The 15,617-nt window shown below is 46.5% G+C and overlaps 5 protein-coding genes across 5 annotated transcripts; 4 read left to right on the top strand and 1 right to left on the bottom strand.

Moving 5' to 3' along the window:
* Nucleotides 1–1,297: 1,297 nt before the first annotated feature.
* Nucleotides 1,298–3,593, top strand: F5147DRAFT_775393 (uncharacterized protein; the record flags this gene model as incomplete). The annotated part of the gene is made up of 7 exons (XM_041441718.1): nucleotides 1,298–1,435; nucleotides 1,471–1,667; nucleotides 1,844–2,102; nucleotides 2,162–2,512; nucleotides 2,560–2,931; nucleotides 2,985–3,299; nucleotides 3,345–3,593. The coding sequence occupies 7 exons, from the start codon at nucleotides 1,298–1,300 to the stop codon at nucleotides 3,591–3,593; spliced, it is 1,881 nt and encodes a 626-aa protein (XP_041291121.1).
* Nucleotides 3,594–3,878: 285 nt separating this feature from the next.
* Nucleotides 3,879–7,186, bottom strand: F5147DRAFT_746489 (uncharacterized protein; the record flags this gene model as incomplete). Its single annotated transcript, XM_041439850.1, has 12 exons — nucleotides 3,879–3,999; nucleotides 4,096–4,213; nucleotides 4,261–4,615; nucleotides 4,778–4,898; nucleotides 4,949–5,087; nucleotides 5,140–5,720; nucleotides 5,777–5,925; nucleotides 5,977–6,142; nucleotides 6,192–6,385; nucleotides 6,477–6,809; nucleotides 6,859–7,022; nucleotides 7,177–7,186. The coding sequence occupies 12 exons, from the start codon at nucleotides 7,184–7,186 to the stop codon at nucleotides 3,879–3,881; spliced, it is 2,451 nt and encodes an 816-aa protein (XP_041291120.1).
* An 897-nt stretch (nucleotides 7,187–8,083) lies between these two features.
* F5147DRAFT_775391 (uncharacterized protein) lies at nucleotides 8,084–8,906 on the top strand (the record flags this gene model as incomplete). Its single annotated transcript, XM_041441717.1, has 3 exons — nucleotides 8,084–8,196; nucleotides 8,264–8,446; nucleotides 8,501–8,906. 3 exons carry the CDS (start codon nucleotides 8,084–8,086, stop codon nucleotides 8,904–8,906), a joined length of 702 nt encoding a protein of 233 aa, XP_041291119.1.
* Nucleotides 8,907–10,987: 2,081 nt separating this feature from the next.
* F5147DRAFT_775390 (uncharacterized protein) lies at nucleotides 10,988–12,975 on the top strand (the record flags this gene model as incomplete). The annotated part of the gene is made up of 6 exons (XM_041441716.1): nucleotides 10,988–11,230; nucleotides 11,798–12,031; nucleotides 12,094–12,506; nucleotides 12,559–12,687; nucleotides 12,733–12,836; nucleotides 12,887–12,975. 6 exons carry the CDS (start codon nucleotides 10,988–10,990, stop codon nucleotides 12,973–12,975), a joined length of 1,212 nt encoding a protein of 403 aa, XP_041291118.1.
* Nucleotides 12,976–13,056: 81 nt separating this feature from the next.
* F5147DRAFT_775389 (uncharacterized protein) lies at nucleotides 13,057–13,800 on the top strand (the record flags this gene model as incomplete). The annotated part of the gene is made up of 1 exon (XM_041441715.1): nucleotides 13,057–13,800. One exon carries the CDS (start codon nucleotides 13,057–13,059, stop codon nucleotides 13,798–13,800), a length of 744 nt encoding a protein of 247 aa, XP_041291117.1.
* Nucleotides 13,801–15,617: the final 1,817 nt, after the last annotated feature.

The raw sequence follows: 15,617 nt of genomic DNA, 5'->3' as shown, positions 1-15,617 counted from the left end.
GCTGACCGTCGGTCAGCGTGTGCGAACTAGGATAGGTCTTCTCAGCGATGGCTCGAGTGAGCCTACTGAAGCTGAGGGTGGTTCTCGGCTTGACGGAACGTCAAGGGTTCCTCCGGCGATCTCGGTAAGATGGCACTCATCGAGATGCAGGGCTAGCGGATACGTGCTAAGTCGTATGGGGGCGACTTAGAAGTGCGGTCTCACACAAGGAAGCTGGTAAGGCTTAGATGAGCAAGTTCTGGGATGAACCTAGTAGATTAAAGTAAAGTCTAAGTACTATAATCTGTCTACTTATATGTGCTACATATAGGTATTCTAGCTCAGTCTGTAATCTATAGTATATCTAGGATCTATGATAACAAGACATGAGGTCAGATAGGGTACATGAGGCTTAACCTCTGATCAAGCACGCAGCGCCAAGAGCGACTGCGCATAGGTACAGGAAGCGCCAAGAGCGCTCCGGATCTTCATGAAGCGACATGCTGTATACATGCGCTTGATCTAGGGTGACCATGAGGCGTACAGCCTCCATGGATCAGGCACAAGGCCATCTAGGCCAGGGGCGGGTCATAGTGCCAGGGGTGGCGTCACAGCGGTCCAGACCACTGTCTTTCTAGGCGCGGGCGGCGCACCACCGCTCGGGGAGTCTAGCAGAGCGGGGGCAGGCGTAGGCAGAGCTGGGGCTCCTGTAGGTGTTACGGATGCCTGTAACAGTACTAGTAGCTCTGGCACATTGAAAAGAGGAAAAATCACCAATAGGAAATTTGTGCGTTCAAAGGTGGAAGGATTGCCTATGTTAGCTTGGAAATCTGCACGTTGAAAGGTGAACAAAACCAATATGAGCTCTAGCAAACAGCAAAGATGAAAAGAAAGACGGCAAACTTACCTCAATTAAGGACAATTCAGTACACATGCGGACCCAGTTGCAAAGGACACTGTAAATGACTAGACTGACGAATTGAACCTTTAAAGTTTCGGGTTGATTTAAGTAAGGAACTTACAAATTCGCAGTCAAACTTCAACTACACATTGTCCTTTACATTTTTTTCACCCATCTCAAGCTTGCCACAGCACTCATTGAATCTGCTACTTGTCAGCAATCATGTCCAATATCACTGAGGGAATCTGCACTCACCGAGACAATAAGTTCAAACACCCGGGCTTGCCAGACCTGCCAGTGCAAGGACGGGTTCCATGACGTAGCAAGGCCCAGAAAGCAGAGGACGACAAAATCCTTGAGGAAGCCTGCCAAGCTCAAGAGCAGGCTACAGTCGAGGGGCTGCAGCGGCTTGCTGCAATGCAGATGGAGATGGAGGAGGCAGAGGAACAAGGTGTGGCGACTAAACCAAAGCCAGTCAAACCCCATGCTCGCCCTGTCAAGAAAAAAGTAGTGCCTGCCAAACCAGTAAAAAGCTCCTGGCAGCAGGAAGCGCTGGTGTTACTAGTGTCACCAATACTGACTCACCCAAGGCTGGTACCATCGAGGACCAAGAAGAAAGCAGCCAGGACACCAACATTGAGGACGGAACAAAGAAGAAGAACCAGAGGGCCGTCAAAACATCTCTGAAGGACGCAATCAACAATGCTCAAGGCTCACTCGCAGGAAAGGTTGAGTTAATTCAGGGGCCACGTGTTGGCGACAAGAAAGGAAAGTCTTCTACCGCGACGTGTGTCTTTTTGTTCGGATCAAAACCACGATGTTGATGCTGACTGAATCAACTCTTTTTTTTCTTAACTTGACCTCAAAATTCAGGACCAACCCCAAGTTTTCATTGATAAGGCGCGTTGATGGTTGAATTTCTGATGTTTCACCAGATGCAACTGAACTATCCAAAACTTCCAGCGCTTCTAAGACTCATACCACTGCCTCAGCTTTGTCATTGGCGCATGGGCCACCAAGCAGCGCTTTACCCAGTTCCTGCGCTACATTAGTTTTGGGCGCAACTACCAAGTCCTCCAAATTTAAGGCCCCCCCTGCTCGAGCTAATGCATCTGACGCCCCCGAGGCTCTTGTTGGCAGCTTTGATGATGAGTCGGATGATTCTCAGAAATGTTTGGATGCCTTCATTCAAAAGATGAAGGGGAAGCAGTCTTCACTTAGGGTGCGTACTAGATGTTTTGTAATAAATTCTAATTCTAATGCACAAAGCCAATTATATAGATTACCTCAGATGCAATGCCTGAGGATGTGCTGTGTTCAACAGAGGACTTACAGGATACTGAGATCGACGCACTGATGGACCTGGAGGATGCATTGGTGGACCTGGAGGACAATTTGTTTGAGGGCAAAGATGCCAAGATGTCCAAGGCGGTAGACAGTGACAGCAGCCTAAGCGATGGAATCTTGTTCTGTCGGAGTAAGAAGCGCAAGCTTGCAGACGCCAAATCCTCCGCCCTCATCTTGGAGAGTACCCCATACGAGGATACATCAGATGTTGAGGTTATTGATGTCCCTTCAGGCCCTGTCACAATGGCCAATACAACGAAGAAGGCTGTGCGTTTGACCTCTTCAGTAAGTTTATTTTATTAATGATTATCACAACTCATATTCTCTGACAGACTGCCGTTGCCATCTCCCAGTCGGCCACCACAAAGATGCAACCACCTGCAAAGAAGGTGAAAACTGAAGAGGACGCTGATGCCAGCACCATGCAACTAACACTCACAGCCCCACCTGGCTATTGGATTGAGAAGCAATACAAGACGCGCTCGAGCTACCGAAACTATCATCTCCCTCCTCATTGCCAAGATCAGCGGTGGCTGAAGCAGTTCCTCCCAACCCTTTACCTGTGGGCTGGGAGTCAAAATGACCTCTGGCAATTCTTAGATGCTCCTCTGGTTGAGGCACTCCAATCCATTTATGATATCGTGTATTCAGAAGAATCAGATCTTGATTACAAGGTGACTGCTCAAGGGTCTGTCTTTGGCATTGTAAGTTGCATTTTTTTTCTGTCACTATTACTAACGGTTATAATCTCAATCAGGCCACCCAACGTCTCGCAGAGTGGCGCAGCAATTTTGGATCAACGGGACTGGCTATTATGATGGATTTTTTCACTAGGAATGCTGACACTGATCCAGAAACACTTGCTGACGCACTTCTGGAGGACTTCACTTTCATTTATGAGGACATGGAAAACCTAGACCCGATGCAAGCCTTCTGGTCTCCATTCATGTTGCAGCTCTTCGCAACTGCTCATCTTCACACCATTCTCGGGCATGTTGAAGTCCCCACACTTAAAACATATGTGCTGTCCGTCGTCGGGATGACTGGTGTTATTGGCATTTGTGCAGCTTCAGTAAGTACTCTGTACATTCGCATAACATTACTGATAATTCTACAGCTCGAGCGCACCATTAAACGTCTCCGTGTCAATGCCATTGACATTGATGTGGACACCCTAGATCTGGGTCCTGCACAAATGAAGCGCAAGCTGCGGACACCGAAGACCTTCAACAAGTCCACCGGCAAGGATAGCACTACCGAGAATGCCTTGTCCATCAACAACTGGGGATCAGTAACTGCGTCATACATGGTTGCTATCAAGGCAAAAGGAGAGGACTACATGAGGACCACGCACCAGTCCCTGTAGCTATGATGCATCAAATCTGCTAACTACGAGTCACAGGTGATGCATCTTGTATGCTGCTTAGCTTATTTTTTGATGCATCAAGACATGCTAACTAGCAGACCTATAGTCTATAGCTCGGTCAATTGCCTGCCTGATAGTTCAGCCAATTACTTTGTAGTTCGGTCATTTGTATTTCGGTCAATTTACCAGCCAAGTCTTCGGCAACTTAACTTGAACATCAAAACAAATTTTATAATCAAGAGGTACACTATTAGGAACAGCGATCAGGCACAGCGCAGAAGCAGGTTAGGGAATGTCAGGAATCATGAGGTTTGGTAACGAGTGCTTGGACAACTGAGGTGGTGCATCGATGAGACCTTCCGGTGAAAGAAAAGGCGTCCATAGGACACGAAAATGGTCTGCGAGCCTGCGACGGATGTTAGCTTGTCAGAAAGCATATGCTCGCAGACCTTCAATGTCAGCAGCACACTCCCCGATACACCACTTTCCCTGTCCTTCCCACCATGCTCCGTGCCAGGCAAAAAATTGCAACACCCTGCACATCTCTTCCCTCAGTAATTCCACCTCTTCCAACCATTGCAGTGCCCTTGCACGGCTTTTGCACCACTCAATTTGCACACCTTGTAGTGTGTTAGCCTGCAAAATATAGATCACAACGAGTGCTTACCATCGTTGTCACCTTCATCGCCACAATCCACACCATCCATCATCCAAATCCACGACACATGGTGTCTCCCTTCGCCAGTAGCAAATGGATCCACAAGGGGCTTGATGTGCCCGTCTGCCAGTTCCTGCAACCTGCCCTCCCAATCTTTCTTCTTCATAATTGTAGCTAGGGCATTGAGTGCTATCCACACTGACCGATATCGTTTCACGCAGGCAGTGCGCTTTCGGTGGACATGAGCAAGAGTGTTCTGTCCTCGAGTGTTCGCACCCTGACCACGCATCCACTCTCTTTTGAATGTCAGGAGGGAACAGTGAATTCGCAGGCACTGCCGAAGTTCTTCCAGCGCATCATGGGCCTGTGCGTAGCGCAATTCCCATTCGTCGTCTCATAGGTGCGGATCACATGGCTTGGTTTTGAGCTGTGAAGGTAGCCATAGCTGTATACATTCAGCATGCTCGTGGCTTTCATGTGCAGTTGCCTGATCAATAAGCCCCTGAATGGCTGGGAGGTAAAGGACCTGCGCACATCGCCATATATCGATCCTATGACAGAGCGAGTTCCGCATTCGCATGAGGCTGCCTTTCTGCATGTCGGTGGCATGTTGACCCATTGACTCGGCAATGTTGCCCAAACGACACCTTGCAAAGTCTGTCAGCTTATTTACAACCGCCAGAAGGGAATTACTCACTGTTCCTCTTCAAGGTCTATGCCGGAAGCAATGAGGATGCTGGGCAAAACTTCTGGGTGCAAAGAGGAGTCTATACCTCGCTGAAGCTCCTCACCCTCCAGCTCCGCAAGCTTTAGCCGTACTCCGGCTTGCATTATAGCTAAACAAAACCGTTAGTCCAAGATCTCTGTAGAATAACAGAAAATACTCACCCATAGTTTTGGCCTCAAGCGGATTAGGGATCAATGTATCATTCGGATTCTCTTCCCAAGTTTTCATTTCCACCAACCACACAGAACGATGCTGGGGAGTGATAGCAGCATCAAATTCCTCAAACACGAGTTCATGTTCAGCCTTCTCGGTAAGAGCATCCCTCATCTTGTGGAGGAGGGATGCACCCAACCCAACAGTCTTTTTCCAGTTCCAATCCCCGAAGTGGTCGTCCAGCGTGTCAAGGCGACAGCCAGGACCCATCGCTTTGGTACTCGAGGCCACAGGGTTGATGTTCGACCAGCCTCGCTCTGGAGCCTCACCATCAGTTTGGCCGACAAACTGTGTGAAGTTGAACGAGAAGACTGTCTGACATTTTGCAATGTGCGCAGGGAGATGGAATTTGGGTACAAAGAACCGTATAATCTTTGTAACGTAGTTTAAACTGTGGGATTGAGGAAATGACTTCATGCGGGCCCAGAGGTTTTTGTGCCATTGGCACGCAATATTGTATGACACGTTAAGCATTTCGAGCTGCATACCACGCAAAGTCGAGAAAAATAAATAATCCATGTTGATATACCTGTGAAGTGCACGATAAGACAGGGCACATACGAGCACGGTGAGAGTATAACCTACTTCTCGCCCTTCTGCAAATCCCCAACTCCATTTGGCTGTTTGAAATTATGACGGGCACAGTCTACTGTGCCAACGCCTGTAGCAGCAAGCCCTTGTGACTGTTTCGTATCCGCCATATTGACGGCATTGTGGCTTGAACACGTGCTTTTCTGAGAGACAGTTTGAGGGAACATCAAGTCATCAATCAACAGGTCACATACCTCCTGCGCATCAGCAAGATGTTCGGCTAGGAAGGCCTTGTAATCCTTCTCCTCGACGAAGTATGCCCAGCCTTTCGAAAGACTAGGGTCTGTTTGATCACTTGACACGTTCCGTCTCTTCAACCGAAAGTTCGCGTCGATTGCTAAAAACACTGCATACAACCACCTAATGACATCAGCCTCTCACTATGATTAATTTATGTAGCACTACATACCATTTTGCTTTCATGGCAGTTTGCCAACCATCAGGTAGATTCTTCCCCGGCTGCGGACATGCTGGACATAGAACTACACATTTGCCCTGTGATGTACCGTCTACGCTACTGGGATCGTGACCACATCCGAAACGTTTCAGCATTGTGAGATGCCACCATTCACGAACCATTCGCATGAATCCGTCATAGCGATCCTAAGTTAGACAGTAAGAAATTGAAAGGAAATTTATAGATATAAGTGTACCAGCATGCGTTTCATCATCCCGTATTATCCGTGAGTCGAACAAGGGAATGATAGAACTCGTAAGCCAATGCCTTCGATTCAAAAGATAGAATTTGATAAAAGTTCAAAAGTCGAAACATAGCCGCTGTTCTGGGATCAGTTGACGTTGAAGGGAACCATCCATAACGAAGGAGTTGTTTGACATGTGTCTCTGATGTTTCACACCTGCAGAAGTCTAATCCTATTTCATGTATCCCATTCATATCTATCAGCACAAAGTCATTGTTAAATGCTGGCTGCAGGAGGATGCATTGTTGACCGATGGGATGCCCAAGTTGCACTTGGAGGCCTAACATCTTCAAGGAAGCAACCTCGAAAAATACACCATTCCACTGCTGCAAATAGATTAATGTAATTTGCTTTTTCTCATTAGATATCACGTACCTGCATGCGATGGGTGGGAGACCGGGCATGATTTACCAATGAGCATGTACCACAATACAATTGTGTATCATCGCAATCCTGACATCGGAATTCTGCAGGATTCATGCCACAGCTTGCACACATGTCCCTAGCATTTTCGCCACGTCCATCCAACCGGATTATCTCTGAGAGATATGTCTCACGTTCCCTGATCCAAACAAGGAGTGGATTGTCCTGACAAGGACAGTGAGCATGGAATAATACAACAGTAATAGTAAGGACCACTTACACCAGCTGTCCGTTTGCGTTTGTAACTTTGATTCAATGTATCGTCTTCACCCATGTCCATGGATGCTGAAGGTTCATCAAACATTGAAAAATCAAACCCGGTTGTTTCTTCCTCAGGTCCAATTTGGGAAGACTGAGGTGTTGTCGAAGATGACGGGCAACTAGTCAGATGGCCACTAGACACCTTCATATTCCCATCTCGACACCCTGCAAATCTGAAGGCGGTATGGACAGTCTCTTGCGTCTGTGAGGTAGAGGGTGGTATATACTGATTGAGTTTCGGTCATTTCCGACTGTTGACTTGTTGAAAGGAACGCGAAGGAATGCATTGGATAGTTCGGTGAGTGGTTGTGGTGACACTCTCGGCGATGCCATCGATTCGGGTGGGGCCTGCGTTTGAAGAACTGGGTAACATGTCTCAGATCACTTTCAATCGGTACTTTGGGGGAAGGACTTACTTGCAAGGCCTTTTGCCGTCGCATTTGATGTCCAGGTAAACTTGAGACAGGTAAGGAAATATAATGTACAAGTTGGTACATAGTGCCAAGACCGAAGGAGTGTAGGACCAAGAGCTATCAAAGATTCTAGGGATTTGCCAGTGAGTATTACAACGGAGGGTCTCAAAGGAATTTACCTCAAAGGATCTAATGTCTGGGAAGACATAACATACCCAGACATGAATACTCAAGTCTTGTTGACAATATATTCATTCTTATTGATTAATTGACTTGGATTTGAATGTTTGTCGACACCGATGATTGTTGGAAAAGCACAAGTACTGGAAGCCATGTTAAAGGCGAGGCAGTTCAAAGTGGGGTTAGTGCGTAAGCTTCTCGGTGATAATGATTGAATGGGACCCACCGGCTACCAAACCAGTCCTTGTGATGATCCTCTGGTCCGAATCGTAGAAAATGCACTGGGTATTGGCCTTGCAGTGGTGATCCACTACTATCCTACTATGACTGTTGACCCTACTGCTCTACTAGTCAAGATGCCCCGTCCAGCTATTCATCAAACACCCAAGGCCAAGCTACAAGCGGCGCGCGAAAGGCACCGGCGTCATTATGCCAAGTATGTTGTACAATTTATTATATCCATTGGTTCCTGACCGGTCGGCCAATCGCAACCGAAGACATAGAGATGATATTTTGAAGAGGCGGAGAGTGCTTCGTAGCTCGAAAAGTGAGCAATCACAGGCAGCGAAGAAATTCACAAAAGACCTCCTGAAGGCTGTCGCAAAAGCATTGCCTTGCGGAGATGAAGATGAAGATGGGTCCACGTCTGAGTCTTCTGACTCGGACGATGATGAAAAGAACAAGCCGTATGTCATTTTTATAAATAGAAATGAAATGAAAATTAAACTCGATTTCAATAGATATGATCTTCCCGAATGCTCACGCATCCTCAAAGACACAAAGGATGAAATATTGGCAGTGATCGGCAAGGACCCCTGCAAATTTGTCGAGGGAGTCTTATGCAACTACGTGAAGAGTTTCCCCAAAGACTCCTCCCCTGGTGATATCTCCATCATCGAAACTGAGATCGCTAAGTTTCAAAAACTACTCGACCAAACCATTCCCGCACAAGATCAAATTATGTATTTCTGTGGGGTCTCTCCTGACTCGGAGTGGCATGCCGCTGACTCGGTCACGCGCTTCTTAAGGACGGTGCTTGCGTATCTGGAGGACATCGAGATTCTGTTGTTTTCTGGAGGAGTTTGTGAGCTCACATTTGCTCACTCGATGGGGGAGATGATGTATCAGAAGGGCATCAAAATTTAATTCGCAACTACCACGACTTTGCTGTACTTCACTGTACCCATGTAAGATAGACTTTTTTGTGAGAGGAAAGCAACTTAAGAGTGCACTTTGGACTCGGAAGCTTCGATTCGTCAGACCACACGAGCTGCCATGGAAAGGATGATGGCTCATGATACTGATCACTACGCCATACGGTCTGCATATTAGATACAATTAGTTGTGAGTGCAGTGAATGACATGAATGATAATTAGCACCTTTCTTGACCTTACATTATTCATTGTTGTGAGATGGGCCAATGTCCGTTAATCATTGCTGCAGTCACTAGGTTGGACATGATCAGTCGGACGTTAATAAGTAGCTTCGACCTGGCAATTACTAGTAAGTACTACTGATCATGGGTAGGACCACAATAAGTTTCGAATTGAATCTGAATGGTTTGGAGTGTACTCAACTTACATTAGTCATGCACTAGGTTGGATGTTATCATCGGTCAGACATTAATAGCTTTGTATATACATGGTAGGATTGTATCGATTAAGTGACACTGCATACTAACTTACTAATTTCATTCTTCCAAGTCACATCACCGGGATGTCACGTCCCAGTCTGACTCTCACAGGTCACCCAAGTCGACTCGTTTGAACCTTCAAACTTCAACGTTAACATTCAACACTTGTACTCAGGCAGAATACAGGTGAGTATCATATGAATTAGCTGCTGGTATGGACTGACTACTCGCTCAGGTACTACCTTCCGGTGGCCCGGGGTAGCACTTCTGCTTCGGTGGTGCTTCCCCTCAGGTTTGCCTTGTGGCTCAACATTTGTTGCTATGGGCTGGGCCGATCTTTTTCAGAACAACACTATACACGAAGGTATGGTCAGTACTCTCCACAGCTTGATTCACCCTTCTACTGCTGACTCGTACTAATATCATCCATGTCCACAACACAAACACTCATACGAAAGCAGCATGACATGCTCTAATGGTGAAGGTGAGGAATCTTGACTATAGGTGAAATGCTAAAGCTAACGGGGGTTCTACAGTAAGACCAGGATACGAGAATACGACTCGACCCAAAGGACAGCTACTGAGAGAAGTTCCTCTTTAATGTAATGGAGGGAGTCTTTGCCAACTAGACGGGTGGTAACAGGCGCGCGAAGGCGTGAGAAGATAACGCGCGCATAGGCGCGAGTAAGCAATGCGAAGGCGCGCAAAGGGCGCGCGCGAGCAAAAGATGCGAGGGGCGCGCGCGTATGTGGAAGCGTGCTTTTGAGCAATGGGGGAGAGTGTTCAAGTATAGCAGATGCACGAGCGATGGTAGAATAGTGAAGTATAATCGGATTTCAAGTACTAAGGTGCACTTATACAATTTGCAGTATACTCAGATAAGGGAGAAGGGAAGGAAGTCCGTTCCAAGGAACTTTCCCTCTATTTAAGAAGGGAGATTACGCTATGCGGCGTGCTTCCGAGTGTGGTACCGAACCGAGTAACCATATCAACTCTAAATATATTCTAAAGCCTATGATAGACTTTCTGTATGTAAGCGCGGAGATCGGACCGAAGGTACGTCAATTCAGTGAAAGGGATAAGAATAACGCACCAGTAAATCAGCGAGGACATAGGATGGACGGACGGACAAGGGTACGAAGGCCTAAGGGGAGGCGCACGAGCGCGCGCGAAAGGCGCAAGTGCGTGTAAGGCGCGCGAACGAGGCGCGTACGTAGGGCGCGCGCGTGAGAGCGCGTATGACTGATCCTTCGGATAAGAGCTGGAACGTGTAGGGAATTATGTGGGTAATAGGGCCGTATATTCCGCATTGAGAGGTGCGAGTCTCTACAACGGTTGTTTTCCCTGGGCTGAAACTTTGTCGTTCAGTGAGTTTCCACTGGTCGGTGCTTCTGGTTCACTGGTGCTTCCTACAAGATCCATTTCGCTCAGGTCTGCCTTGTGGCTCAATATTTGTTACTATGGGCTGGGGCGATCTTTTTAAGAATAACACTACGCATCAAGGTATGGACTGCGCTCAGTTTCTCCCAGCTTTGAGTGACATTAGCCTACAGCTGAGTTATCCTCCTACTGCTTACTCGCACTAGTATGTCCATGTCTGACACTCAAATACTCATGCGCGAGCAGCGTGACATGCTCAAACAGTTTCTGCCTGGGTTTAAGCTGGTTCGCTCTGGGTCTGTGGAAGAGCAGGATATGTTTTGGGAGAATGTTTTCACTCAATGGTTCATGGCTTGCCCCGAACGTGCAGTATACTACCCTGGGGTACCGCAGGAGCAGGAGCTGTCCGACTTACAACAGGTGTCACTCAAATTTGTGATTCAACGTCGTCAACGAGTATGTCTTTGATTTCCTAGTCATCATAACATATATTGATTTGAACAACACAGCAGATCAAATCATTTATTTATGCAAACTCTATTTACAGAGAGACGCACCTGACATCATCCAGGTTGAACGACTTTTTTAAAGTCAAGAAGTCGACGAGGTTCATTGCATGTTTTGTGCGTCGCAACAATAGCACTTACAATAGCAGACAACGTTGATGAAGCAATGGCGGCATATATTTGTAGATGTCGAGGTTAGAAAGTATTGTACTAGACAGTGTCGTTTTGTGGTGGCAATGAACACAATTCTTGTAGACGTTGTCTGGTGCATCTGAGAAATGCGGATCTTGTCAAAATTTAGTTAGATTCAACATGTTCAAAAAGGAGCGATCGGTAAAGGTAAAGACGGCGTTTCGGCACATGGACGAGAAATGGACTCTATGATATTTGAATAACGAAGACAAACATCCCTCCCCAACTTACTACCTACTGAGATTATCCCCCCCCCTGCCCCACAAGTCTAACCGCTGTATGTGCCAGGATGTTAAAACTTTGCTCCTACTAATCTCGATGATAGATGCCTCAGAAATGGACAACCGACGAACAAGAGGAATTGCTCACCTCCTTGTATGCAGAATTTCGCGAGCGCGCTGCAGAAAAGAGATATGAGGAGTTCTGGAAAAAAATTAATAAAATGTGGTTCGAGAGATGGCCAGAGCGAAAAGTTCTATTTGGCGACTTACCAGTAGACTATGTCCTTACGCCAGACCAAGTGAAAGAATTGGCAGCTGCTGTGGAAAGTCGCGAACAGGTGAGTACTACCGTCTGCGGTTAGAACATGTAAAACCACACATACCGACTCATTTTGATTAGCAACTTGCCACATGGTTCTGGTGGCGAAAAAATCCTTCACATCTGGGCCGTACGAGTGGCGTCAAAGGAGTATTGAAGTTCGACACCGTGTTAGCTGGTGGTATAGAACTTAAGGGGACTTGTGCACCACACAAAATGGATGTCTACTCACACGAATACTATGAGGAGAAAGTCAAGGACACTGCGGACACCGAAATCAGAGTCCAGAATGTTACTAACCGTGGACCAAAGCTAAATAAACGCCGTGTGTACTCTGAAGAAAGTGAAGAAGTCAAGAATAAGATCGAAAGGAAGTACAAAAAGGCAAAGGCAAAGGCAAAGGCAAAGGCAAAGGCAAAGGCAAAGCATGCAAAAGCACGCTTACGCCAGAAGTCTGGCAAGCTGCCAAAAATTGACGACAAGATGAAGATTAAGTACGTACTTCCTTCGAATGTTTGGATCTTGAAGAATGAACGAAACCTGCAGAGCTATCCGTGAGCTTTGTCCGATGCTTGATCGGATCCTCAAGTACCTTGCATATGCCACGGGTGGGTGGAAGTTCTTGATCCTGATGGGAGGAAACGATCCTAGTACAGGAGAGGTGTCTGTGTACAAGTAAGTAAAGTTTATTAACGAAGTAAGCTTACTAATGTTGTAAAGCTATCATGTTGGTGAGCTCAAGAGTGGGGCGCAGTTTGATCAGACATATGCCAATTTTGATGCAGTGCAGGCTGCATTCCTGACATTTGTCAAAGACGCTCTCAGTATGTTAATAGTATAAGTCTTTAGTTACATACACTCACCTTTTAAATAGTGTTTGAGTCCACAGTGCCCCAAGGCTTAGATGCTGAGGAAGGGGATGATTCATCATTAAGCTCAGATGATGACTCCGATGAGGATTGAGTGATGAGCGCTAGCGGTGATGCGCAAGGCGGGTGTCATGTGGAAGCAGATGTTTCAATCAACACTACTGGCATGTACCGGATGACTCCTCAGTCTGAGTCATCCGTTGGAAATGACTTTGGCGCCGCATCAAGTGATGCATCATTGACACCTGGTGTTCAGCTCACCAGTGATTCGCACTTTACATCATTCAATAACCACGATTTAAGTGGCACCGACACCTCTGCGTTTGACTACAATATGTTTACCACTGTCATCAATGACCCAAGTTTCGACATCTGGATTTTGGACTTCCCACCTCTGAACGCTTGCCATGACACTAGTGCTCATCCCGGAGTCTTTCTCCCTCCAGTTCCTCCTGTGACTTCCCTCACAAATGTTGGAGGTTCTGGGATGCAGAACGAAGCACCGTATCCTGAAGTCTTTCTCCCTCCCATTCCTCCTGCGACTTCCCTCCCAAATGTCGGAGGTTCTGGGACACCTCATCCTGAAGTCTTTCTCCCTCCCGTTCCTCCTGTGACTTCCCTCCCAAATGTAGGAGGTTCTGGGACACAGAACGAAGCACTGTATCCCGAAGTCTTTCTCCCTCCGGTTCCTCCTGTGACTTCCTTCCCAGACATTGGAGGTTCTGGGACGCAGAACAATGCACCGACTTTGCCGGTCGAAGCCAGAACTATGCCTCGTCGTGGAAGGCGTCTACAACAACCAATGGCACCTACTTCGTCGGTTGATCCATTTGATCCACTCCCAGAGGGGCGTCGCCGAGCACGAAAACCTTTTAATGCGCAAGAATGTGACAACGAGATTGGTGGGCCAACAAAGTAGGTTTTTTGTATGCTGCATGTTACATAGTGCTAATATAATTTAATCATAGACGTGCTCAACATAAATAATCAGTAAGCAGCGTAGATAGTATGGCCTTAACGTAGTACTAGCATGTATCTTGTTGCGTGGCGAGTTCGTAATATAATTGAATTTGTCTCGATGTCTTATAAATGAGAACCTTTGTAAGAGTTGTGAAAATTACATGCTATATACTCCTGCATGCCCACGTACAGTCATGTCAATTAACGCTAATTACTAAACAAGAGCTGGACTTAGTGATATAAATCTCAAAAATGACATCATCTTCTCAAGTACAATTAACGCTAATTACTAAACAAGAGCTGGACTTAGTGATATGAATCTCCAAAATGACATCATCTTCTCAAGTAACGAGCGAAAGCCTACCAAAAATGAATTAAATAGCTGGATAGCAAGGTAAACGCCTGGAACGGTCTGGATGTAGCATAGGTAAGCAAGGTACGAACAAGGGAAGCATGGTGCGGAGAGTTCCGCCAGGCACATCCCAATGAATGGAAGCCCAATTTGGCGCAGGAGTCTGGATGTAGCATAGGTAAGCAAGGTACGGAGAGTTCCGCCAGGCACATCCCAGCGAACGGAAGCCCAATTTGGCACAGGAGGATCATGCATCACTGATGCATCATGATGCATCTGATGCACCACTGATGCATCATGATGCATCTGATGCACCACTGCTCTCTAGCATGGTTGATGCATCACCAAAATCTGCTTCTTAGCCTGGTTTTATGCATCATTATGACAGTATAGCCTGGACCACAACATTAACGGCTCTGAAGTTGCTGAAGAAATTGGGCGGTGTCGGCCTCCAGAAGTACTTTCGCATTGATGATGACAACTCAGGAGCCGTCGACATCCGCGCCATCCTGTGGTAACAAAGATTGATTCTTTTTTTCCTTTATTGACGAGCTAACATCATTCTATAGATGTCATTTCTGCACTGCTCACTGCGAGTTTCCAATTGTGTGGCGCCCGTCTTCAAACCATTGCATTTTGCCTATCCCACCATCGCTCCGGTTTGCTCGTTTTGTTTTTCATGATCCGCATTTCATATCCTTTAATCTCCTTTTCTTCGTTTTACATTCATTTTCGCTCTTAACATCACTGCCCTTTCTTCCTATTTTGACCACTTTTTCACACTTCACATGTCACCATTTACTCCATTTTAACCAATGTTTTGTACTTTGCATTGGACAATGTGACGCCGTTTGCGCTATTATTACTGCTTTTTTTGTCGGTCAATGCCTAGTAACTGACTTTTAAGAGCAATAAAGTAGAATTCAGAGGGCGAGTGGCCTTTTTCTCAAATTTTCCGCCGTCTCTTTCATGTCACCCCAATGGCTCCTCAAACCCGGTTGAAGTGAGAAAATTAGGATAAATTAGGATTCATCACCAAAAATAAAAGTGAGGTTTTACTGATGAAGAAGGCATCAAACAAGCCCAAGGATGCGGAGGACCCTATGTCCAGACAGCCACCAGAAATGAGTGAATCACAAAAGAAACTGACTAGGGATCCTAAGGAAGAGAGCGACATTGATGGTCAATATTTCATAGCTGAGTAAGCTCCAACCGTGACAGTTCTGACCTGAGGACACTTGAGGATCAGATCTGTTAAGACATAGGAACACCACAGTGGGGTGATGAAACTTTGCAAGGCATAAGAAGATGACATCAAGAACCTCTGCCGTCTGTTATACTGTTGTGCAGAGACATAAATATAACAACAAGTCGGACTAGAACAGTCGGTGCCTAAGGTAAGGATATAACCTGCATCATAGATA

Source organism: Suillus discolor (genome assembly GCF_016758755.1).
Source record: "Suillus discolor strain FC423 chromosome Unknown F5147scaffold_39, whole genome shotgun sequence".
NCBI lineage: Eukaryota > Fungi > Basidiomycota > Agaricomycetes > Boletales > Suillaceae > Suillus > Suillus discolor.
The sequence above is the reverse complement of the archived record's forward strand: the minus strand, read 5'-3'. Positions and strand labels throughout refer to the sequence as shown.